At 42.7% G+C, this 24,799-nt stretch overlaps 2 protein-coding genes across 5 annotated transcripts in view; one reads left to right on the forward strand and one right to left on the reverse strand.

Annotated features, from left to right (window-relative positions):
* The window catches only part of cacna2d3a (calcium channel, voltage-dependent, alpha 2/delta subunit 3a), a 113,120-nt gene that overhangs the window by 15,966 nt on the left and 72,355 nt on the right, over positions 1-24,799 (reverse strand). For 3 of the 4 annotated variants that reach the window (XR_007030501.1, XM_035645641.2, XM_047331158.1), the window contains exons 13-26: positions 24,094-24,111; positions 19,546-19,617; positions 19,131-19,211; positions 18,427-18,501; positions 16,825-16,908; positions 16,639-16,710; positions 15,867-15,928; positions 15,661-15,728; positions 14,235-14,280; positions 13,608-13,705; positions 13,388-13,481; positions 13,125-13,220; positions 12,924-13,045; positions 11,947-12,024 (exon numbers count right to left, since the gene is read on the reverse strand). Coding sequence is in view for 3 of the 4 variants with exons in the window: in XM_035645641.2 (XP_035501534.1) it covers positions 11,947-12,024; positions 12,924-13,045; positions 13,125-13,220; positions 13,388-13,481; positions 13,608-13,705; positions 14,235-14,280; positions 15,661-15,728; positions 15,867-15,928; positions 16,639-16,710; positions 16,825-16,908; positions 18,427-18,501; positions 19,131-19,211; positions 19,546-19,617; positions 24,094-24,111 (1,066 nt within the window). In the remaining variant the exon portion in view is untranslated. The remainder of the gene's footprint in view (positions 1-11,946; positions 12,025-12,923; positions 13,046-13,124; positions 13,221-13,387; positions 13,482-13,607; positions 13,706-14,234; positions 14,281-15,660; positions 15,729-15,866; positions 15,929-16,638; positions 16,711-16,824; positions 16,909-18,426; positions 18,502-19,130; positions 19,212-19,545; positions 19,618-24,093; positions 24,112-24,799) is intronic. The other variant, XM_047331159.1, reaches the window with a different exon arrangement.
* On the forward strand, positions 3,252-9,790 carry LOC118317164 (leucine-rich repeat and transmembrane domain-containing protein 1). Its single transcript, XM_035645642.2, has 4 exons — positions 3,252-3,596; positions 5,523-5,907; positions 6,037-6,242; positions 7,580-9,790. The coding sequence occupies exons 1-4, from the start codon at positions 3,560-3,562 to the stop codon at positions 8,095-8,097; spliced, it is 1,146 nt and encodes a 381-aa protein (XP_035501535.2). The 5' UTR covers positions 3,252-3,559; the 3' UTR covers positions 8,098-9,790.

Below are 24,799 nucleotides of genomic sequence, written 5' to 3' on the forward strand. Positions count from 1 at the left end.
TCTCCTCTGCGTCCTCCCCTTCCACCACCCCCTGCTACTAAGACTCAGAGGACCCCAGCTTTCTCTCAGCGGGGGTTTGCCATGCTTTTGGGGGGTGTGCAAGTATTTCCAGGAGCAAAAATTTAGAGCGACATCCTAGTGCACAGCAGCCACAGGTACGGAACTCAATGAAAGCCAATGGGGCAGTTGAATGGTTTTAACAGCTGGAAAAAACTACACCGAGATAGACACATAGTATTGATTGGCTCTATTAGATACAATATACATATTTAAACTAGTCAAGACACACACACACACACACTTATTGTGTCGTGATGGTTACAAGCCATATATAATACTATGTATTGCATAGTGTGTCTATCTGTTATATGACTAATATGACACGGCCAAGATATATTCTTACAATTACATACTTAATATACAATTTAACAGCAATTACATTGCATGGATGTTTTTTTAGCAGTTCAAGTGGTGGTAGCAGTAAATTTAAACTGATTATAGTTTTGAGTAAAGCCATGTTTCAGTAGAGGCATATTTTTATGTGAATGAATTACGTGAGTGAACATACAGTTGTGATCAAAATTATAAATTGAAAGCCTCACTAAAAGGCATAGCTTGCAAAAATAATAAAAAGTGAAATCATCTCTAAGTGTCAACACGTGCGGGGAACATTATCAGTGAGGAACATTCCACTGGTTTGCACTTCGTTTAGTGTGATTGCATGTTTACGTGATTGTTTAAGCGCAGGGGGATGCTGCTGTGGCCCATTTTAGCCCTTGCCCAGCGAAACAGGTGCAGATTATCCCATCATAAGCTTTGCCAGATCCTTTCAGCAGCCCACCATTTCTACACCCACATGGAAAACCCAGGAGGAGAGTCTAATTTAAGACACTGGGCAACAGCTATGGAAACACACATGGTACAAAAACCAAGGGGAACCTAGATTATTAAGCCAATAAAAGATAAAGGGTCATCCACGTTAAAAAGTTGTAAAAAATAATAATAAAAGGAAACAAGAGATTGAGAAAGGAAAAAGAAGTTGAAATAGTCCATTGATAACAAGTTGTCAGCTCAGCAAGGAAAATAACTCATGGATTCATACATCCAATATGAGCAGTGCAAGGGTTTGCTCTATAAAAGGGTATTAGAGGAGTGCACTGATGTTGGCTGGTACCTGGGAGTCGGCTCAGAACAAAGACAAAAGCCCAAATCTGTCTCACTAATGCCTGGGAATTTCTATGTATTATGGAGGAACATTTAATTTCCCTAGGTATGATTTATGAACTTGGGGGTATTTACGCCCTGAGCTGCTTTCATGAGTCCAAAGATGAAGAGTCATCAAATCCACCTAACCCCCCACCCCCCACCCCCACCCATCTCCTATCAGTGCAATCCCAGGCAGGCAGTGATGACACCCAGTTTAAAGCCTACAGATATTTGGGATTCTAGCAAGGCTTATATGAATGTATACAGCCATTAGCACAAGGGTGCATCTGAGTGTGCATCAATTCAAACTTGACGCCTAAAACACCTCTAGCACGAGCATGAACAAGTGTCACAAAACACACAGCGCTGTCTGAGAGATGTGGGTATTGGCAATTTGGGTGCTGCATTCGTCCAGAAGTGCAGCTCTACGACAGCACAGGGGCGGATCATGTCAAGATGCTGAGGAACATTTCGGAGGATGAGCAGAACAGGGGGCTGTTGTTAAGGATGCAAGCAGTCGACAAGATGGGTTCCTTTGACCTTTCCTTCCAGCGTGTTCTTGTTGATAGAATACTGAAACCTGTTTATTGGGGCATAGTTCAAACAAAAGATTCAAATTATTTTTGAAAATCATTTTATAATTGGAAAAGCCTTTTTTTTTTTGATCAATCTGTATCGTCAGAATCTCAAATAGGTCTCTGAATGAGCCTCATATAAACAATCTTATGCCCTTAAGGCTTCGATGCTACATGCGTCACAGGAGATGCACGAGTCACATGGTAGTAATATATGGCGTTCTGGTCAGAGGAGGAGTAGTAGGGTAAATTTTCTCTCCCTCCCTCTTTTGTAATTTGATGCCTCACATTTCAGACGTTGCAGCGCAAACACGTCAGACTGTCTGGACACATCAACCACATGGGCTTTTGGCAAATACAAAGGTGTTAGCACACATTTCATGATGCAATTCCCTTTGTTGGTGCATGTCCACTCATGTGTGCACGTGAGTGTGGAGTGTGCACACACACACACAGGTGCATGGCCCCTATACATGCATTCATGTTTCCGTGAGTGCATTATGAAGGCTGATAACTTGACACATTTAAGCAACTGATTATAAGATGGTGACACATATTGACTGATATTTTTACAACACCTGACAGAATGAAAATGATTGTAATGCCCTTCAGCAGAAGAAAGGAGATAAATATGGACGGACAGGAGGGTAAATACCAGGAGGGGTACGGAAAAACAAAGTCAACTTGCAAGCTCAATCATATTCAATGTTAGAAATGATTCAATCATTAATCCCTATCTGTCTCTTCTTTTGTTCATTTTTTGCTTCTCCTTGAAGCGACCCATAAGCTCATGTGAGCTCAACAGTCAATCCATTTACATGCAAAAAATATATATAAATATATATCCATGCAAATGCACTGCAACAGCTTAATATCCTGCTGTATGCGTGTGTGTGTGCATTCGTGCGTTCTGTGTTGCTGTGCTGGGGGCGTGTTCTGTCAGCCCTGCTGCCCACGGCTCGTGCGTAATATCTCCAGAACATGCCACAGCAACGGGCATCCTCCGACTGTGTTCACTGCGTTTGAGCATTTGTTCAGACACACTGCCATCCACATCTAATTTTGTCTATTGCCAGCGCAATAGGAGGTAATGTGGATGTCAGTGAATGCGCGCGCGCTGTGATTTAAGAGGCACAGCTGTCCACTGGGAGATGACACACCATCCCACTCACCAATACAACTGGGGACAGGGAGAGCAAGTGAGCAAAACAAGAGCAGGGGGAGAGAGAGGGAGGGAGAGAGATTTTTTTTGATTTAGAGAGAGAGAGATACGGAGTGTTGATTTGGATTTAAAAGAGGAGCAGACATTAAACAATATTGAACAAAAGAAAAGGGGAAATAGAATCACTGATAAAAAAAATCATGAGGACAAATACAAGAGACTGAATAAGAGGTTGAGAAACAGTATGAGAGCATTAGAGAAAGAGAGGGTGAGAGAGAGAGAGAGAGAGAGAGAGAGAGAGAGAGAGAGAGAGAGAGAGAGAGAGGCAGATCTCCCTAACTCCAGTGATTCCCAGACTGGCTGGCTGGCAGGAAGCTATGCGCTCTTATCTGTCCGCTCTGATGGGGTTTCAAGCCCGTGCAAGCAGTGTTGGGGATCCTGAGGGCAACACGGGTTTCTGCTGCTGATCTCAGTCCCTGTCATTTCTAACCCACTGACCATATCAGCCAACACAGGTGAGACTCGGGGCAAGCAAATGGCGACTGTACTGGCGGCAAATGGATCGTCAACCAGTGACAGTTACTAGAATCAAAAAAGGGCGCTGAGAGACGACCAAATGCAAGCGGCCCAGGGACAACTGGCTGAGATGGGAGGTAGGAGCCCCATGTGTCAGCATGGATACTTTTGTGTATACGTGTTGTGTTTTTGTGTAGCGGTAAACGGCCTCCTATCAGCTGCTGAGACTTGTATGTTGTGTAAACTGTTGTATAACTGAGTGATGATACGACACTTGCTTGAATTAAAACAATGCCGTGACATGTGCAGCACACTTCAACTTTACATTCACACTTTTATGTTTATAGCCGTACATCAACATTGGCTCTGAATAATTCCAGTAGGTATTGACAGTGCGGTAGTGAGATGATTTTAAACGCTGCTCGCTGTGGGTTGTGAGTACATATCATTACAAGCATCTCTGTGTGTACTTTGGGCTGGAGGGACACTCTCCTGTGTTGACCTCATTCTGGAGCTGCTGCCACAACGCTCCACTGAGCTGATGCTCTATTTACGTGTCTCTATGTATATGCGTATGAGTTTGTTTATTAGTACAGTAAATGCACACGTGTGTAAACATATGTGACTGAATGAATTCTAGCACACACACACACACACACACACACACACACACACACACACAAGGATGCAATTAACAGAGGGCTTTGCACAACAGCGCACTAAATCTCAACTCAACCATGTTCTGATGCTTTTTTGTTGTTGCTGAAGGGAGCAAGATAATATCATCACAACAACACTGCCTCTGGCCACTGTACCAAACTACACCTGAGATTAGACCTGGGAGCGCCGGCACCTTGATATTACCAAAGCTGGATATCACAATCCAGTGCAAGTCCACGAGCCAAGCAAAGACAAAATAATGATATTATTGTTTTAAAAGAAAGACTGTCAATCTCATTAGCAGATACGGTGTTTATTCACAGAATAGTGAAGCAGTAGGACGAATGGTTTGGCATGGTCTAAATGATAATACTGGTTCACTGCCTAATGGTAAACAGTAACTGTGTGAGATGGGTGTTGTGTGACAACAGGGTTTAAACAATCAGACATTATTCCAGTTATATCAATATCCAATGTATATCCAATATCAATGTTCATTTGAGTATTACTGTCAATGGCTGCACAGTGTTTCCCATTATGATTCTGAAAAATACATTTCAGGTTGTTGTGAGAACTTAAAGCTCCATCAGGATGAATAAGGTGAAGATTGATGCTACCTGGTACAGAGGAAAATTAGATAATTCCCATTTCAGAAAACATTCAATACTCCCAGATGGGGAAAAAATGGCTCTTGAACTATTTTAACTGTTGTACCTATGGAAACGAAAAACACAGTGCAGCATATTTATCTGTTCAGGATCTTTCAGTGTAACTTGTGTGCTAGCCACATTTCCAGGTGCTGGTCTGAGCTTCGTCTCACTGAGCCTCGGGCGAGTCCAGCCGATGCTATAAATACTGCTGCAATGTTCCAGTAGGAATGGACATGTGAAGTCATCTCAAAGGGAATCAGACACCCAATATCTGCTGTATATGGATTTGTGTGTGGGTGGAGTGTGGGGGAGGGGTTATAAGGCTTTGGTGAAGTCAACAAGGGTCAATGTCTAAGGAGGGGTGGGACCGTGGGAGGTGGGAGTTTCCATATTAGTGACAAATTTAGTTATTTTTTATCAGACAATGAATAGGAGGACTCTTAGGGTAAAAAGCTTTTCATGGACTGCATTCTTTTCTATAGACGTTATTTCACATTTTGATGCCGAGACAAATTTGATCATCTGGTCCAGTCATAGCGGCCATGGCAGTTGAACACAAGGTTGTGAATGCATGTATTTAATGGTAGTCCATTGCGTCTTCAGTAAACTTTGGAAATAGATAAAAACAAAATCTTTACACTTTCAAACTATATATGGAGCTGTATTTTGACATCAACCATTTTGCAGCAAATACTTCAAGCTTACTGTACTTTTAGATATGTAATTCAATATTCTGTCCCCTTGTCTCCTCAGTGGTACTCGTGTGTGCCCTTCTACCCCTCATCTCTTTGTCACATGCCTGTCCAAAGGAGTGTAGCTGCAACAGCGACAACAAAGTAGTAGACTGCCGGGGTCAAGGCCTGTATGACATCCCCAGACGACTGCATCCCGACACCCAAGAGCTGTATCTCCAAGACAACCGTATCAGGGGGCTGGGATCGATGGCTTTCAGAGAAATACCCCTTGTCCGCATTCTCGACCTTTCCAATAACTCTATAACAACTGTTTCACCAACTGCTCTGCTGGGTCTCCGGACTCTGCAGCGCCTCAGCCTAGCCTACAACAGCCTGAGAGAGCTCGACAAGCGGTTGCTTGGACCTATCCGCTCGCTTTCACACCTTGACCTCTCACACAACAGGTATGTCGATAAAACTGGAACAGATGGAATTTGTTATTTGTCCATTGTCGAACAATAGCCACTGTAAACTTCATGCAACACTGGTCATTGTATCTCACCTCCTTTTCTCACCATGTCCCTTCCTCTTAGTCTGTGGGGTTTACCTGGAGCCATTGGGGACAGTTTGAGGAACCTTAGCCACCTGGGGCTGGCACACAACAAGCTGATACGGTTGGACCGCTCCCTGTTAGAGGCCCTGACCCGCCTGGACAGCCTCACACTACGAGGCAACCCCTGGAGGTGTGACTGCCAGCTCATAGGCTTCAAACTATGGCTGGAGACCTACCTCTTCAAAGGTTAGACCACAAGCAGCTCTAGGCAGTGGATGGGGAATGTCTGCAATGTTCCCAACCTTCATTCACCACAATGCGTTTCCTGCTGGGCAAAGTATTGAATTATGGTAATATTCAATTATGGTAATACTGACTTTTTAACACAAGAAAGTGTCCTAAAACTTGTAGAGTAGAAACAGCTGTACTCAATATTAAACTGGCCAGTTTCCTCAAAGAGAGGAAGGCCTCTTTTAGAGATTGAAAAAGACTGACCCACCCCAAATGGATATGCAGTTCATGTATTTTTGCCCTCGGAGACACTGACACAATGGAGTAAGTAGGATGGAATAAGTGCACTTCAATTTTTTGGGGTATTAAGCTGTGGAAGGAAAATTGGTAGTTTCAGCTTTTGGGAAGGTGACCACATGCATATCAGATAATGGATAATATTATGGTCATGATTTACAACATTTCCAGTCGTCTTGATTGTGACATTTGGTTCATTGATATTGACTGAACTTAAGCACTATGCATCAAAAGGAATGCCCTGAAGGTTAGGCACTCGACACAGCAGTTCTTACTATGGTGGTGATTTCTACAACCAGAGATAGTGAGTCCACACAGGGTGATTAAGAGTTAAATTGCTAACTGCAATGATTCTCCATGCTAGAACAACCCCTGCATGCATTAGATAACAAAATACCCACTGCACAGTGAAAGCTACACTTGCTTGGAGTTGGCTGGCCCGCCTACAATCCTCTGTTACCCTGACACAGCTTTCGTCTTAAAGGCTGAAAATTCTAATTACTGCAAACCAGAACAATGGACTCAGATACAGGGATGTATGCTCAATAGAAAGCCAGTGGTTAATCAGGCAGGCAGAAAGGAAATGTGTGACAGAGCATGCTCAACATGAGCACAGAGAGAAATGGATAATGAATGAAAATGAAATTGCTAATCATTTCATGATAATGAAATGATTTACAGGACACAGAGCGCCGCTGATGAAGTCCTAACTCCACCCTTTCACCACAAGACTCGATTTATTCAGCTCCAGTGATCCGACAGACAGCTCTATTTGATTTGTTAATCATGTAACACTTGCTAATAGAGCCCAATTTAAGTAAGCGATTGCACCCTCGATTAATAAACATCTCAAGCAATGGGTTGCTTAAGGCTCAGCTATGATGATTATGATTTTAGCCTCCTCCCTAGAAAGCTGACAAATAGGACATGGGCAATTAACAGTAAGTAATGTGCTTATAATACACAACAACTGACTAGTGCATGACATCCTCCTCCTTACTACCCCTCAGTTTGTCTTTCACCCTCTGATGCAACTATCTGATTCTGATCTCAAGGTGGAGTGCTGGACGAGGTTCTTTGCTCCCAGCCCGAAGAAATGAGGGACAGAGACCTGCAGAAAGTCCCTTACCAGCTCTTTCATGCCTGCATGACAACGAGCTACCACTACCTGTTTGCCAACATACACCACCTGGAGTCTGAGAGGCTCCTGCGAGGCCACACCCATGGCAACCATGCTCATCCCTCTAGCCATACTCTCCATGTCCCCATGGCAATGGGGGAGGGCTTCGGTGGCGGGGGAGGAGGGGGAGGGAGCCTGCCAGAGTGTGAACCTAAGCAGAGGCATCGGCCTGTCAACTTGCGCCACGCCATTGCCACGGTGATCATCACCGGCGTGGTGTGTGGAATCGTGTGTCTGATGATGCTGGCTGCAGCCGTGTATGGCTGCGCTTATGCTGCGATCATGGCCAAATATCAGCGGGAGCTAAAGAAGAACGAGGAGCTGGCAGCAGTGCAGGTGGCCGGTCATGCCACAGCAGATGAGAAGGAACCACTTGAGAATGCTATCGCCTAGGAGATGAAAACATGGACCCTGGACCAGAAACCTGGGCCTCAACCCTTTAACCTAATTGTCTCTGGATGCCATGTGTGTGTGCTTGTGCATGTACTTTTGTGAGGAAAAAAGAAGAGAGAATGAAATTCTTTACGTAGTTGTGTGTTCACCTCATCACTAAGACTTGGGTAGCTAAGTTTCACAGGTATTTGACTATGCACTGATGACAGTATACTCTGCTGTATGTGGGTATGATGGCCAGGCCAAAGAATTAAAACGTATCAATTCCATTTTGTCTAAGAAATGCATATCAGAGATAGGAAGAAATCGCTATATATTTATAATCGTGTATTTGAGTAGTTGAGCTTTGGTATATTCAAATTTCAGAATTTGGTTGTCTTTTGGATGTTGTTCATAATTTTGAGTCCGATTTTGAAGGTCATTTTTAAAACTCATAGTAGGCAGCTGCTGTCAAGTTAAGTTCTGTTCTAAGTTGCTTGTATCATTAACGTGGGTTTATGAGAAAACGAATGAAAGTGTTTGTGTCAGTGTTTCAGTAGTGCTCAAGTGTGTGTGGAGAAGTAAACTGTGTGCACATATTTATATCGAATATGAGTCTGTGCCTAATAATGTGATATGATTTTCAGGAGACATATGTTTGCATAAAGGATATTTTTCTGACAGCTGAAGTGACGGTGGGAAATTCGTTGAAGCAATAATGAAACAAACTAAAATGAAAACAACAACAAAACCTGGAGCCTTGTTGTTTTTCTATGACTTTTTACAGATTCATAAAGCTGAATTTTCATCCAGCTGCACACAGCGACATGTACACAGTCTTTTATAATTACAGTTTGTGAGATCAGTTGCTTGTGAGTTGATGCTGATTACATAACGATAGTTATGTTATGTATTATATAATACAAAAGGGAAACATTTTAATCGATCATTGTATGTATACTGACAATCCATTTGAGAAGGCATGCACCATTAGAGGGTGAAATAATAATTTAAAAGAGGGATATTTTGAATTTCACTGTTAGAGTGCACTTGTCTAATTGTTTACATGGAGGAACTAGTATTATTGTGATCGTACTGTTTCATGATTTTAAAATCAGACAAAACACAGGCTCAACTACACACTCTATTGTGGAAACTATCAAGTCATATTTTCTAAAGCAAAACCTGTTTATAAGAAAAGGCAAAAAAAAAAAATCATGGAAAAATGGCTCATTTAAAATGTTACAGTGGTTATTTAAAAATTAGTGCTCATTGCATGGGTGTTTTTGTCATTCTCAATTTAATTTGATGCTAAAGTGTGACGTTTTCTTTTGTTTAATGTAAAATAAGCTGACCAGAGAAAATAGTGAAACATACACATATTTCAACAAGAATAGTGTGGATTTTATTTGGTATGTCGTTAATAATTTGATACATGTAGAAGATACATTTGAATATGGGCTATAAAAAGGTTTGTGTCTTTGACATTTTCTCTCATGAATATTGCCCAACCCTCTTTTTTCCCCCTCAATGGAGTTCACTGGTTCCATAAAACAAGGAATTCTACTGTATTATGTAATGCAAAAACCAGGGGTCCAAATTTGGTCTCATTATTTTATATTATGTAAAATGTCCCAGAGAGGATTTTCAGGCAGAGCTTTGAGGCAATTAAGAATTGTAGCCTTGTGTTCATTAAAAGCATTTATTATTCTTATCGATCATTTTCGATCTTTCAATGCTTAAAGCCATCGCATGTGATTTTTAGCTCACTCAGTTCAGGGTGGAGGCATGTGAATGTACACAGATGCCTTTGGTCTTGACGCCTTGCCTGACATTTATGGCTCTGTGTATATTACGGCAGCAGACTCACGGCACGTGGCTCAGGATGTGACCACACACGCGTGCACACGCACACACACACACATGCGCGTGTATGTACACACACGTTAACATTGTGACTCAAGCGATGTCTGCAGGGCCCGTGGTGTGTGATGTCATCAGCCTGTCCTGTTAAGTTATCATATTAGCGTATTCACAAGTCTACAGCTCAGTGGAGCGCAGGGCAGAGAAAACTGGCCCTAACCGGCCCACACCAAGTTTGCATTCTATCCTACATCTCTGTTCCCATCTGACTCTTGAAAAAAAAATCTTCCTTGCATACATCCCCCGGTCTGACAAGCGTGACAACCGTCATTACTCTACATCAGTATCCACAGTAAAAAAAAATAAATAAAAAAAAAGGGTTTTCATGGATCGTTAATAGTGATAGGTCATTTGGATTGCTGATAAACAGGATTTAATAAAACAAAATGATGTTAAAAGATGAATGATCAAGTCAAAAGGGCCAACAATCTGATGCATGTGTGTGTGTGTGTGCCACACACACCGTGGCACCACACAGACTCTCCCATCTCTGTCCTTCTGCTCCAGTGGTTTTACCCCAGGCCAAGCGTACCCACAATGCACTGCAGTCATGTCAACGCATTCAGGCACCGTGAAATAATTTTCTATGTCTCTGCCCTTTTATTTCTTCTCTTATTTTATCACTGCATTTCTAAAAGATTCCCCTCTTTTTTTTCTTCTTCACTGCCCAAATATTGCTCTGTGATTCCTCTGCTGGCACTATTAACCCCCATCTGTTGACAGGAGAGCTTACATAGATAATCATCTGAAGAGGGTTTTAATATGAAGCAGAAGCTGTGCTCCATATTGGTCATTGGTACACATGTTGGGATTGAAACACTGTATACTGTATTTGATTACTAAAGCTCTCAATGTAAAACAGTGGAAAACAGGGCTCCCAAGAGCAAAAAAATTGAAGGCACCTTATTGCAGGTGTAGCTGCCTGAAGAATAGCACTCAGACGCCAGCTACCTATCTGGTATCTTTTTACGTCTTTACCTGTATTTGTTTTTATTTTACTCAGTGTATCAATTTGGAAATCTCTACACTTCAGAAGCTGTAATATATAATTCCCATTTTTGCAAGCAAGGTTCTTACAACTTAATTTATATTAGCTAAAATCATGTCAAAATGGTTGGCAATTTTTTTTTTGCAGACCAAAATATATTACAAATTTATTTAGATGTCACACTTTTCTGTACAGTACTACAGTATAAGTAGTGTATTAGTTACATAATTCCCAGAACAATCAATGGAAGTAATGCTGTGCCATTGTGGAGAGGCGGGTAATGAATGAAGTCACATCACAACTTTCCAAAAGATCTCCACCATATAGTATACAGTGGAACCATATGTCTTGATTTCTAACCATATGTCTCTATTTCTAACCTTACACTTTCCCCCAATTTCTTCCATTTAATTGTTTGTTCCTTTCCACTGTAACCAAGATGATGGCTAACAGAGCAAGGGACAAACTCTGCATACCATCAGCTTGCTGATTGCACCAAGTTATTATATGGGCGTGACATTGTGCGGGCGTCTGAGTCACCAGGACGTGAGATGAGGCTGGCCACAAAGAAAAATCCTCGAGGCAACAATTGAATGCACACAATGCGTTCATTAAACTGGCTCCTATTAATACATTTGGGCATTATATGTATGGATGCAAACGTCTGTGCTATGTTGCACTCTGGCCTTTTTCTGAGCATACGTCAATGCATGGGCGGGCATTCTGACCAAAAAAAAAAATCAGCAGTCATTTTTGGGAGGTTAGTGTTTCAACTCAAAAAGAGGAAAAGACGTCAGTAGACAACTGCAGACCAGGAAAACAAAGACTAGCATAGTGGAAGAGAATATTACAGCCTCTGTCAATGTAGAAATGTGTGTGTGTGTGTGTGTGTGTGTGTGTGTGTGTGTGTGTGTGTGTGTGAGAGAGAGAGAGAACGAGCAACTTGAGTTCCCACTTACCCGCAGCTATGGGTGATTTCCTCTCATCCAGAAGCTGAATGGCAGTGCTGGCCAACACAACACTCTTGTTTTCTGATCCTAAGCCACACACACACACACACACACACACACACACACACACACGCACGATGCACGCACGCAGTTAACATCACAGTCATATCATCATTTCTTATATTAGTTCTAAACTGACCACAGGGTGATTGGAGAGCGAAACACTGAACATAAATACCACAGAGTACTATTTCATGGTTACAGCTTACTGCCACAGTCCTGAGAGGAAGAGCGGCGAGTGGAAGTCCGCTGAGTAAATAAGGGGCTTTCAGATCACTTGTATTAGCTGGCAATAATGGAAAGCCTGAGGCCGGGGACAGACGAGAGCACATTCTCTCCTTGGAGGAGAAATCATTTCTTAGAGACGCAGTTAAACCGAATATGCGTGAGGTGCCTGTGTGTGTGTCTTTTGGTGAGTGTGTATTTGTGTATTCTGGCCAAGTCACTATGGAAAGGGCTGAACCTCTTCCTAACGTATCTTATTTCAGCCCACAGCAATCAGTCCTTTCCACAAGAACACAGCCCAGAATTAATAAGAGAGGAAGGGGAGGCAGAGATGCATGACGAGAGAAAATGACCAAACGTGGATGAAAGGGGAAAAAAAAGGTTGAGAGATTGAGGGCATTTAAAATGGTCTTCGTAAAACAAGTGACTGTATAACTTTATTTGTGCATCTGACAAACTGTATTGCAATTTTGAATTACCTTATAGTGGGACACTGTGTCCTGCAACCGTTTTTTTAAAGGTTTTTTTTGTACAATTTGCAGACACTTGGTGGTGCCATTTCTACAGTGACTCAAAGTTTCATTGAATTACAACAGTGATGGCTAATGTGCGTTGCTACATATAATTGGAAGTAATATGTAACACATTTGTTTATTTGACTGAATTTTTTTTAAAAACATAGATCAAAATTAAAAACTAACCTGTGTTGAAAGGTAGAGAGTAGACAAAGGTACCAGGAACTTGTTCTGCCGCTCTCTTGTACCACAGCGGAAAGTGATCGGCGTTGAACACCCCCTCTTTGTCTTCAGCTGTCAGGAAGTCTCTTGAAGCAGAAAGAAAACAGAAGTGATGATACAAAAGATGCATACAGAACAGCATGTACTTACAGCTTACATACTTACAGGTTTGTAAGCTCGTCAGGCACCACAAACAGGTTAATCCTGGAGAGGCCTGTTCTTGTGCCCAGGTAGGCTATCTCCACACCTTTATCAGAGTTCCTGTGTATCGTGACAAATAGATACATGTGCCCACTTTAACAGTTATGTTTGCATTCAGCACTATTAAAACTCTATTAAAAAAAAAGAAGATATTTGGTGTTTTGTAAAATATGCTGCAGGATTTTGACATTTTCGAAAAAGAACATGGAAAAAGAGGAGTAACATACTCCGACTTATTGAGCACGAGGCTGGTCCAGTAGGCCTCCAAAGGGGCAGTCACGACCGCATCAAAGAGAACCTCCTGAATCAGCTCCTTGTCACCTAACAAAGCCCAAAAAAAAGAGGATATTTTCACACATAAATAAATACTAATTAGCTAGCCGATAAGCACTCAAACATCTGTTGAAATCATTTAAAGAAGGTGGGAGGTAGAAGAACTTAACCAACATTGTAGGTGGGGTTCATGGCCATTGAGGTAGAGTTTGATCGCCTCTATTTGGGACAGGTAGCGGTGTTCTGGGTGCTCGTCTGTGTTGCAGTATGTCCTGTCACATAACGAGATTGGACAATACGGACATTTGTTATAATGATGCATGGAGCACGGTCACAACTGGCTCCAGATTGTTTCCTTTCAGAAATGAATTTCTCAGCTGATTGCTGATTATGTTTTTAAAAATTGCAACAACTGTGTAACCTCGGTCATACATTCCAGTTTGCTCTCAGTTCCTTTCTTTCTGATTGCAAAGCATCTACAGTGACTAAAATGTAAAAAGTAAAACAAAGACGGTTTTCCAATTTTCAAGCATTAGTTTGAAAAGCGTTTACTGTAATTTGTTTAGATGTCGGTTCCTGATCCCGGTGACCACAAGTCATCAAGTGACACAAACCATCAAGTCAAAGTCGTATGGATCCCAGAGCTGTTGTGTAACTGGTATGTTGCAGTGAAATTGTATCTTCGTTTGATTTTATAATTTGGCAGCATATTTAGGATGAGGTCCAATCACAATGTCCCTTGACTAAGGGTCGAAGATGTTATCAGAAAAGAAACATACAGCAACGTCAGCTCGCTCTTACCACTCGTCTGCCAGCGCTACATCAGGATGCTCCAAGTCATGAAGTCCTGTAACAACACAAGAACAATGATTCTCAAACTGAATACGCAAAAGCACTCGGTCTGAGCTCATAATAATAGGGGTAGACATCTACACCTCAAATGCGCACACACTTACACGCACACACACTTACACTTACACACACACACACACACACACACACACACACACACACACACACACACACACACACACACACACACACACACACACACACACACACACACACACACACACACACACACACACACACACACACACACACACACACACACACACACACACACACACACACACACACACACACACACAAACAGAGGCTGGGGGTGAAAAATGTGTTTTTTGAATGGATGTGACAGGTCTGATTAGATCAGGAAGAGCCAAGTCATGCTCACAGGGTTCCTCTTGATGGACATGTTTAGAGAAACACACTCACTCTCATACACACACGCGCACACCATCGCCACATGAATATTAACAAGCATGAGGCTTGACATGAAAATAGACACACATACACAGAGGCATACACACAAGCACTGTAAAACAAGCACAAGTACAACAATATACCTAGGCAGCTGATAAAGAAATGTTTTAACTTCTTGTCCAATTGTGGCTTCAAGTTCCTACTCTACTATTGAATGCGTGTGTAAGAGATGGAACAAGGTGGGAGAAGGGAAGGACACGATGAAACAGGAATCTGTCTTTTAGCTTCCTGCGAATCTAAGTTCCACACATCGTTTAAAAAAACAAAAAAACAAAAGTTTTCACAGAAATATTAGAGCAAAACCAGATTCAAGTCTCCACTGACGTGGAAGTGAGGTTCTTGTGTAATTGGCAACTGGAAAAAAAACAACTATGAACACCATTACCTTTTTAATACCAGTATAAAATGACCAATCAGTACAAATAGTCCCTTTAGGAATACTAATAAATCAGGGATAGTGGTAGGCTCAACACATCTTAGCAAACATCTGCGTTACTCATAAATTTTGTATGGTGTTTGTATTCTGCCCGCCATCAATACCATCAATATACACACTCCCCGTTCTGTATGATAGTTATGAGGGGTTGCAGAGCTTCACTACAGTTTCAAAGCTATAGTGTCGATTTAGTCCTGCAGACTTTACATACCAATTATATGATCAGCTTATTAAATATGGTGCACGATAGCTGATTAAACTACCCAAGAATATAAAGTAGATAAAAGTAGCTCCCCATTCACCATGTTAATCCATAAGTGGTAATAATCCTATTATCTATTAATATGAAGAACAGAAAAGGGGCCACTCTGCTAGTAACTGTTAGTGTCCGTGCTTCCAACTTATACTATCGAGTTGGAGCATACAGCTGAAAAAAAAAACTGAGTATCGCAGAAAAAGGAGACAGACCTTCCTCCACCGTGACGTTCCCTCTGAAGAAAAACTTCCCGTGGCCTCTGGAGAGAGCGACTCCTAGGCTAAACAACAACAACACGATTCTGAATGAACAGGGTAACTCACCAGTTCTTTGTTGTGCTTAGAAAACAGGAAGTACCAATGCATCAGTCTCTCATAACTTTGATCACCGATCACAGAGGTGTCTCCAGTCGTCTTACCTGAAGGGAGTGCCCTTGATGTCTGTGTAGTAGTAATCATTATGCAGCACCAATACACGTTTCTGAAATAAAACAGATGAATATGTTCCTATTATACACGACAGTACAGGGGAGGCAGTGTTGATGGCAGTTATCTGATGTGATTCCCTGCACTCTGGCTCCATCTAGTGGTGCAGGGAGTACATGCTTTTGGTTAGCAGTCTGTCAAACAGTCTGTTCCTCCTCGCGGCGCATATGTGGTTTGGCAGCAGTGTGAGTATTTTGTGTGTAGATTTGACTGTGTATATATATATATATATATTCATCTGCAGATATTAAACGTTTAATAATCAGGTTAATGTATAATGTATAATGCAAGCCTAAGGTTTGAAAATGCAACGTCTGTATCTCTTTCTCTCTCTCTTTCTCTCTCTCTCTCAGAGAGGGGCAAATAGCAAATAGTAAAACAGAATTTTTGGCTTGCTGTCTCTCCCGTATTCAGCCATGTGCTTTGTGGAGATAAGGGGCTCACACACACAGGCACGCACGCACGCGCGCGCGCGCGCACACACATACACAGCTACACACCCATGCATGCAGAGCAAACCAAATCAGAAACTAAATCCCCAAGTCAACCCCATATGTGACTGTGCCAAGTGTAGCAACCCCCTTGGCAGAGTGGATTCTCCCTGTTAAGTATTTTCTCTGGCTCACCCCCTCTGGGACAATCCAAAAGACGCTCGTTGGTGTGTGTGTGTGTCGTGTGTACATTTCTGAACGTCGGCCTCCTCACCCCTTTGTCGACACTCTTCTTCACCTCCATGGAGAAGGTCCCTGTCTTCCTGTTGACCATGGCATTTCTCAGCTGGCAACATGAAGCACAGACACCAGATTTTAAAACATCCGATTTGTTAGGGGATTTTTTTTTGAGAGGGCTGCTGTGATGATGCTTAATGTAGATTTGGTACAAAAGTCTCACCGTGTCATCTTTATCTTCCCATTCCACCTCAGACAGATCCACACTGCTGTAGTTGGGCTTCCTCCGCTTTTTGCCATCCCCATACTGGACACACATGCCCATGTAAACACACATGCAGGCAGAGACATAGAGAGACGCTTAAAATAACGGAAGAGTATACCATACTAGAGGGCTGCAACCTGCTATTAATACTGTTATTAACAATGGCGATCTATTCTATCCGTTATATCTTTCTTCATTATACGTTATATTAGTTGACAAAATGTACGAGAATACTGAAGAAACTGGTGAAAAATACCAGCCAAAAATCCAAAACCTAGTTATAATAAGTTCACAATGATATAAACCAGATAGAATCAGTATATGAGACGCAGCAAGATTAATGCTGCACAAAACCAGGAAAATGGATTTTCCATCAGTACAGGAGGACATAAGACAAGGGAAACAGTAGAACGTCAGCTTTGCACAGAGACTGGACGCAGGTGGATGCGGCTAGCCTGGCTCTGTCCAAATGAAAAAAAACAAAATAAATCCACCCACAACGTTCTCCAACTGTCATATCACATTATATCTTGATTTATCTATAGTCAAACAGATATGTAAAAAAGACTAATAATGTAGTTTTCATCAGGAGTTACTTGGCAGGTGCAGTGACTCCCTGCTGAGGTGACCAGGCAACCAGTCTAGACTGGGCGGAAACTTCCAAAAGGACAAATCTTTCCTTCAGTCAATAACTAAGATATTTTTCTTTCTCAAAGAAACGTATGTGTGTATGATGTTCATTTTTCCATCATTCATCCTCTCCTCTCCTCTACGGCAGCCGTATTGGGTTTATTAATGAGCTATGTGTGTTTGTCTGCGTGTGTCTCGACTGTAAGTGTGTACTTGTGGGTCCCCCCCTCTTCATTTACCTTTCAGTGAGGGCAGCCTCCCACTTTTCATTACTACTACTCATTAGTGGTTAAACACTGGTCTTTAATGTCTTTAATTAGACCCCCGTTAAACCATCTGTCTGTCTGTCTGTCTCACTGTCTGCTCTCTCTTTCCTCCTCGTCTTTTCTCTTTTCATCCCTCTGCATCTCATCCAGTGTTGCACCCCACTTTATCACTCTGCACCTATTCTCACTTTAGGCAGGTTCCTTGCTTTCCTCAATCCCCCCCTCCCTCCCTCCCTTTTTCGCACTCTCTCCCCTCATCCTCTTGTGAGATGAGCGAGTACAATGGAGTTAATCACAGCCATTCAGGAGCCGTATCTCTGTCTATTCACAGCACAGTGGAGACCTGGAACATAGTCCCCTCATCTGCATACCACCATGCAGCCAACACACACACACACACACACACACACACAGAGAGCCCACTGCACACAGACATAGAGCACAACTACACAAAAATGTTTTAAGTCAATCGGCATCACAATGTGACAACGACATCAGTAATTGACTTGACATGAACTTAAAACTTAGTATTCCTCTGTCGTATGCACAAAACGAATTAATACATTTTAACTTCAATCTCTGTAAAGGGATTGTTTTGATAATGAGGTATATAGTCTGTTAAATCGCGACAGAGCATTCGAATGGGGCTGGAGATAATACTCACAAGTGGCCGTAGATCCGGGTGCGTTAGGATGTAGCCGTTGTTGGTGATTGCAAAGGCATAGCCATGAATGCCCAGCTAGGAGGACACGCATGCACACACACACACACACACACACACACACGCACACACACACACGCACACACACACACAAAAATTGGACGCATGACAAATCTGTACCTCATTGTACATCTCAGCTAATCAAGCTCGCTGTAATTTTTACAAGCAGAATCCAGGACGATGGCTTAAATTGTCCGTGTCTGTACAAATAATGCACTTTCAAAACCCAACACCCAACCTTCGATTAAAAATAAACCCCCAAACATAAGTGCATGTGGAGGGGAAACTATCAGAATGCATTAATATACATAATTTATATAATTTTCTTGTCATAACTTGACATGAGGAATGAGCAGTGAATAATCAGTTACGAATCTTCAGACAAAACATTTGATTTATCTGCTTCTGAGTTTGGCATTCAGTTAATCCACTGTGGAGCTGGACTGGCACATGCACAAACATAAGTTTAAAAAAAAAAGTTTCTTACTGACCGAGGAGATAAAGCACTCCGAGAGCATAATCTTAAGGTTCAAAAGGCATTTACGTTTGGTTCTGAATGTGAAAGTTGTGATGGTGTGGAGGTGTATCTCATATATTCACATGTATTAGTACTCACAGGAATAACTGAGTGATGTTGGGTGTGGTACCTTATATTTGGGGATGGTCTTGAGCAGCTCGGAGACAGGCACATCTGTCCCAACAACCCCTAGAAGGATGCCACGATTTCTCTGGAAGCACACGCATTGCAATTATCCTTAGGATTAGTCACAGATCCAGTGTTGGTGAAATAAAAAATGTCAGTCTACAATATATATTCAATTAGTGATGCTCTAGTGTGTCCTGATTTACAGACTCCAATCAAACTAAAATTAGCGTCCATCAAATACGACCATAATTAATCATTGTTTCACAATTTGTGTCTAATCTCTAAAAAGCTAATTCCTCTGGAGTTATGCAAGAAGCAATTGAGTAGGTTTTCAATTAAACCGTAGGCGGAAAATAATTAGGAGGAACACAGTGGTTTGGGCTACGAACATGCCATCGCGCTCAGTGTGAACTTACCGTCTCATTCTTGGTGCTGAACACCGGCATTGCCACTGTGGTCATCAGAACTGGACCTTGACCATCGTCCATCTGAGTGAGTCGTGAGATACGGAGAGCGAGAGACAGGGATTGAGAGGGTAAAAGAGAGAAAGGGAGACAGAGGGAGGGAGGGATGAAACAATAATGGTATCTTTACAAAAAGAACGTAACTGTACGGCATATCATTTTGCTCAATAACGCTCTCATTTCAAGCTGCAGAAACACCACCGCAGCAGACCTAGTCACATTATCTTCTGGAGGGACCTGCAAAACTTCCACGGCATATTTTATTCATGTTAATTATTTGCCTTAAACATGTGTTCAATCACAATGTGCTTTGATCTTATTCAGAATAAGCTTATCCAAAGGCAGTTTGCATCTAGGTATCTTCCTTCCCTGAAGACTGCTGGAATAATTATGATATTTATCTTTCCGCCGGCTGTCTGTATCTGACAATGATATCCATTTTAGATGAAAGCTTGACACCAGTTAGGGTTTTGGTCCTCTTTCCCAATCTCCTTGTGATTGTTGTTTTGTCCTTGCTCCTGTGTGTGTGTGTGTGTGTGTGTGTGTGTGTGTGTGTGTGTGTGTGTGTGTGTGTGTTGTCTACGTGTGCATGAGGGCGTGGCTCCTGGATTCCTGTTTTCCCGCCAACTCACCTGCACCATCAGCCAATCTACTCATCAGCCTTGCGGCATCAGCCCGACCGTTCAGTCACTTCTAGTCACAGATGGTTTTACCCTTCTGCCACCGTCTGCCTGCAAATTGGAACTATATTGTCCCCCACTTCTTCACCGGTGCCTCCGGATCATCAGTAGCTGCCTGCCAATATTCTGCCACGTCTTTTTTCTCAAACCCTGGATCAGAACCCTGAACAGATCCCTCGCCTGCCTGCCCAGCTCGGTAACCTGGAAACCAGTCAAAACCTGGAAACTCCTGCCAGCTCTGTAATCCAGGTCCTCAGTATCGGTGCCTGGCTCTATTCAAATCATTATTCCTAATGTAGGTTTGACGATAAATATATTACAAAACGTCTGAGGCTTTATACTCAGCAAAAGGTTGTCTGCCCTTGTCCACTCATAAACAATCAACACAGGTAATTTGGTGAATTTAAGGGGCAATAAGAGATTTAAATCCAATACACTTTTTGTAAAATTCTGCGAATATTTCCCCCACAGTCCGCTAGCTGTCGGTTCTGTGTGTGCGTCGGAATTTTATTTATTTTTTTCCCCGGCAGCCCTGCCTTTGTAAATTGAAAAACATAAATAAACATGGTGCGGACCGCACCACACAGCACTGTGTGAAGTATGTAAACATCGCCCCACCCGACACCAGAGAAGTGCATGCAACAAACACTACAACATCTCCCATACCCGAGGTTGCGGGTTCGAGCCCCAACCAGTGAAGTGAAAAATACAATGTTTGTCCAAAATTGCTTACTGCACCTTTAAGTGCAATATGATTCCCAGAAAAAAAAAGGTTGAAATTATCACATACATATCAGATACAATTTATTTTTGCTGAGAGTATTATTTAGTCAGAATTCCAGTACACCTTCTAGTACCCATTTAACCAATCAATATAAACAAACATTACACACCTCCTGCACTTTTTTCTTACTCTAGCGATCGACCCCTTTCCCACCAGTAATAATGGGTAATCGTAGTAAACTACTAGCATCCATTCAGTCCCCATTACATGCTGGGAAAAGCTAAATTGGTGACCAGAGCTCAGAGAGCTGGTAATATCAATCCACAACGCGTGAGGACTTCAAAGAGAGAACAGGGCAAACCCAAGTAGAGCTGCTGTAACAGAGGATAGCCTTGCTGCTGAAGAATGGGATCGATCAAAGGACAGGGGAAACGAGCGGAGCCTCATCTAAGCTCAGGTCTATTGGATCATATATCACCGGTCCTTAAACGTATGGACTGACATGTATTGTGTATCCCCGACAACTTTTGTCGGGCAGTCCCACCAAATGTGTATTCTTTGTACTTAAATCGAAGTTGTTCTATTTTTGGTACATGTGGATTTGGTGAAAGTCAAGATTTGCCCAGCAGCGCTGGGAAATTGCTTACTGTAATTACGCAGATTAGAAGAGCTGCATGAAGGAAGGGAGGAAGCAAGCAACTGCATCTGTTGGATTCAAAGCCAACATCACACCACAGATGATCCTGCACTTGCCCTACCCAGGGGACGGACGCCCTTTAAACCCTTAGCTCCATTAGCCAAACCCAGGAGAGGAGAGAGACTCTTCCTTCAACCTTAAACGAGTGTCCTCCAACATGACCATGCCCCCCAGTCGACGAGGGAGTGCTCTTTATCTAGACTTTGACTTATCACACAAAACCTGCGACCCCTAGTCCAAGGTCACAGCTCAGCACACCTTTTGGCACAGATCTGCATCATCACTGCGTCGCTGGCTTTACCTCTATCAGTCAGAGTGAATGAGGTGTGCGAGTCCTTTCTCCTGCTGTGGGTCAAAAAATGAAAAGGAACCCCACTGGGACACAATACACTCGCTCCCCACTGACACAAATACCCGCACACTTGCACTTCTCCGAGGGGTTCGGATACACACCCCTGCCCCAGGTTTGGTGTCTCGCAGGACACCTCTTAAGCTAGATCGCTGTGATGAATTGCGTACCGGTGGACAAACTGACTCTTGTTTCCTTGGAGACCGAGTTTAATGATGTTGGTGTGACTAAGTGCTGGAGCCAAAGCCCCCCTGTAGGCTCGTATAGGGAAAACTAAAACATACCCCATGGGAAACCGAGTTGGCACAGACCCAGCGCACCATTTTACTGCACAGGTGCTTTGGGTTTATCTATGAAAGCTCTCAATTATCGCAATCAATGTTAAAGTAGTGGAGTTAATATTCATCCAGTATGACATTTTGAACAGCTTACTTCTCCAATTTATCATCAAAAGGTAATCTATTGCTCCCAGCCTTCCAATCTTACAGTATTGTTCTTTGAACTTTAGCGCAAAACCCCTCCTCTCAAATCCACATCCTTCTTTACATCCATTATATTCTCTCCCAGATTTTCTTAAAATATCTTGCGTTCTTTCACAGTCCTTACACTTGTCCTTTGTCCTCAAATACCCACTCCACACTCTTTTTCCCTCCTCCACCAGCACCCTCCCATCATTCCTTAGCTCCAGTGTCAGCTCATCTGACAGAGTAGGAAACAAAGCCAAATGAGCCAGAAAATGATGGATGAAGCCGGTGAGATGGAGGATAGGAGGTAGAGGAGGGAGCGGGAGGGAAAAAGGAGCGGAGGGATTTTTGCAGGGTGGAGGAAAAGAGTTGGAGACGCAAAGTGTAACCGAGAAAGAAAGGGGAAATACACTAGGAAAGATTATAAGGTTGCTCTCGGAGGAACGGGGGGAAGAAAACGATAGGATGAAGGGTATCAACTTCTGGAAAGATGATACTCATCAGCCCTGGAACTCAAATCGCAGATTCTCATGGCTTTCCTTACACTGAGCCAATCCTAGGAGTTTTGATAACTTCTTATCAGACACCATCACCACGCAGTGAGTGTGTGTTTCTGTGTCTTTTTGTCACTGTCTGTTTTACTTTCAGACAACCGTTGTGTGAGTGTGTTCTCACAGCAGCCGGGCCAGAGTTGTGCTGGGTTGATTACATGCAAAGAAGCAGTTCAGATTCCTCGCTAATTCCAATTACCATGTCTGACAATGTGATATCTATTTCTGTTTTTCTGCTGAGCCACTGCGATGTCAATCAGCTTGGGTCTGTCACTCTGAAAGTACCATGTCAGACATTTGGCCTGCCAGCATTCTAGTGCGACGGCTCTGTGCTCCGCTCGTGCTGCTAGGGGGGAGGGCAGGGCGCTCATCTGCTCCCCATCATCATTGTTATGATTATAGAGCCGCTTATCTCAACCCACACATGATTCATAACGCAACGGAAAATAAAACACTGAGAACGATAAAAAGGCATCAGAACAGATCATCCCACCAGTCATTATAGGCTATTGAATTTCCACCCAGAAAATGACAAAACATCTTATTCTGGAGAATTCTACCAAAACAAATAAACACAGGCAATCTTGTTTTCACACCGATATCACGCAGGCAGAATAGCGAAATGTAGCCTCACATTTACAAACACGGTTACGCTGCCAGGCCCGGAGATACTGACATAGCACGGCCAACACAGAATCTTCAATGATGAATGAGTGCGAGCGTGTGCACAGACGTGCGCGTGTGTTTGATCAGACGTGCAGAGGAGGGCGATCAACTGAACCAATGCCAACATCGATGCATGGTTTGAATCAGGAAGGTCGACGGGCAACATACGACACTGACACACAAGAAAATAACGTTGACGTCGGTTAATATGGTGTTTAGTTCACCAAAATAATGCCTTCACCTCACAGAGATCAGAGAACAAAATGCACAAGCACATGAAATGCACATGGACACACACCAGGCCTCAACACAGCACAATACAGCAACGACCTAAAACCTGATTTTTTTTGGGGGGGTATTTTGTTTTACCTTTTGCGCTTGGGGGAGCTAAAGGGAAGAGACGAAGGAGGAGAGGAGAAGAGAAGGGGGAAGAGGAGGAGGAGGAGGAGAGAAAGGGTCAATATGTTTGTGTCAGAAAGCCTTCCAGTGTAGTTTCCACTGAACGGAGCTCCAGCTCCAGTGGGTTCGTTAAATCCACCGACATTGACTTTGACTGCAACTTTAAAAACATTGACTGTGTCAAGAGAGGAGAACTTTATGGCAAGGAGGCTCACCGCAGAGGAAGCAACACTTAAGCTTAAACTGTTGAGTCACTGCTGAGTGCATGCACTTTGACTGTGATAAATGGATGGGGATAATGTGGACAAAAATAAGCAGAGAAAGACGGAGAAAGGTAAAACATGGGGGGGATATGAAGAGGATGAAGAGAGAGAGAGTTCATTTCCATGTTACCACAGTGCTGATAGCCTGTGGTTATTTCTGCTGCAGGGCACCAGCCTTCATCTCCTTACATTTTTTTGAAGCTCTCTGTCTCTTAATCTGTTCAGGAACAGTTGAGGACAAATTGCTGCTGTACGTTCTTTATGGCCAGTAAAGAATGAATTTGAACAAAAGAGGAGCACTGCACATGCATGGATACTACCGTATATTGTGTGGATTATGCATGTCGGAGAATTGAATAGTTTCACTCACTATCCTTTTTAGCAACAATGATGTCAACTCCAGAGAACTGTAA

This window comes from Scophthalmus maximus, chromosome 3 (assembly GCF_022379125.1).
Source record: "Scophthalmus maximus strain ysfricsl-2021 chromosome 3, ASM2237912v1, whole genome shotgun sequence".
Lineage (NCBI taxonomy): Eukaryota > Metazoa > Chordata > Actinopteri > Pleuronectiformes > Scophthalmidae > Scophthalmus > Scophthalmus maximus.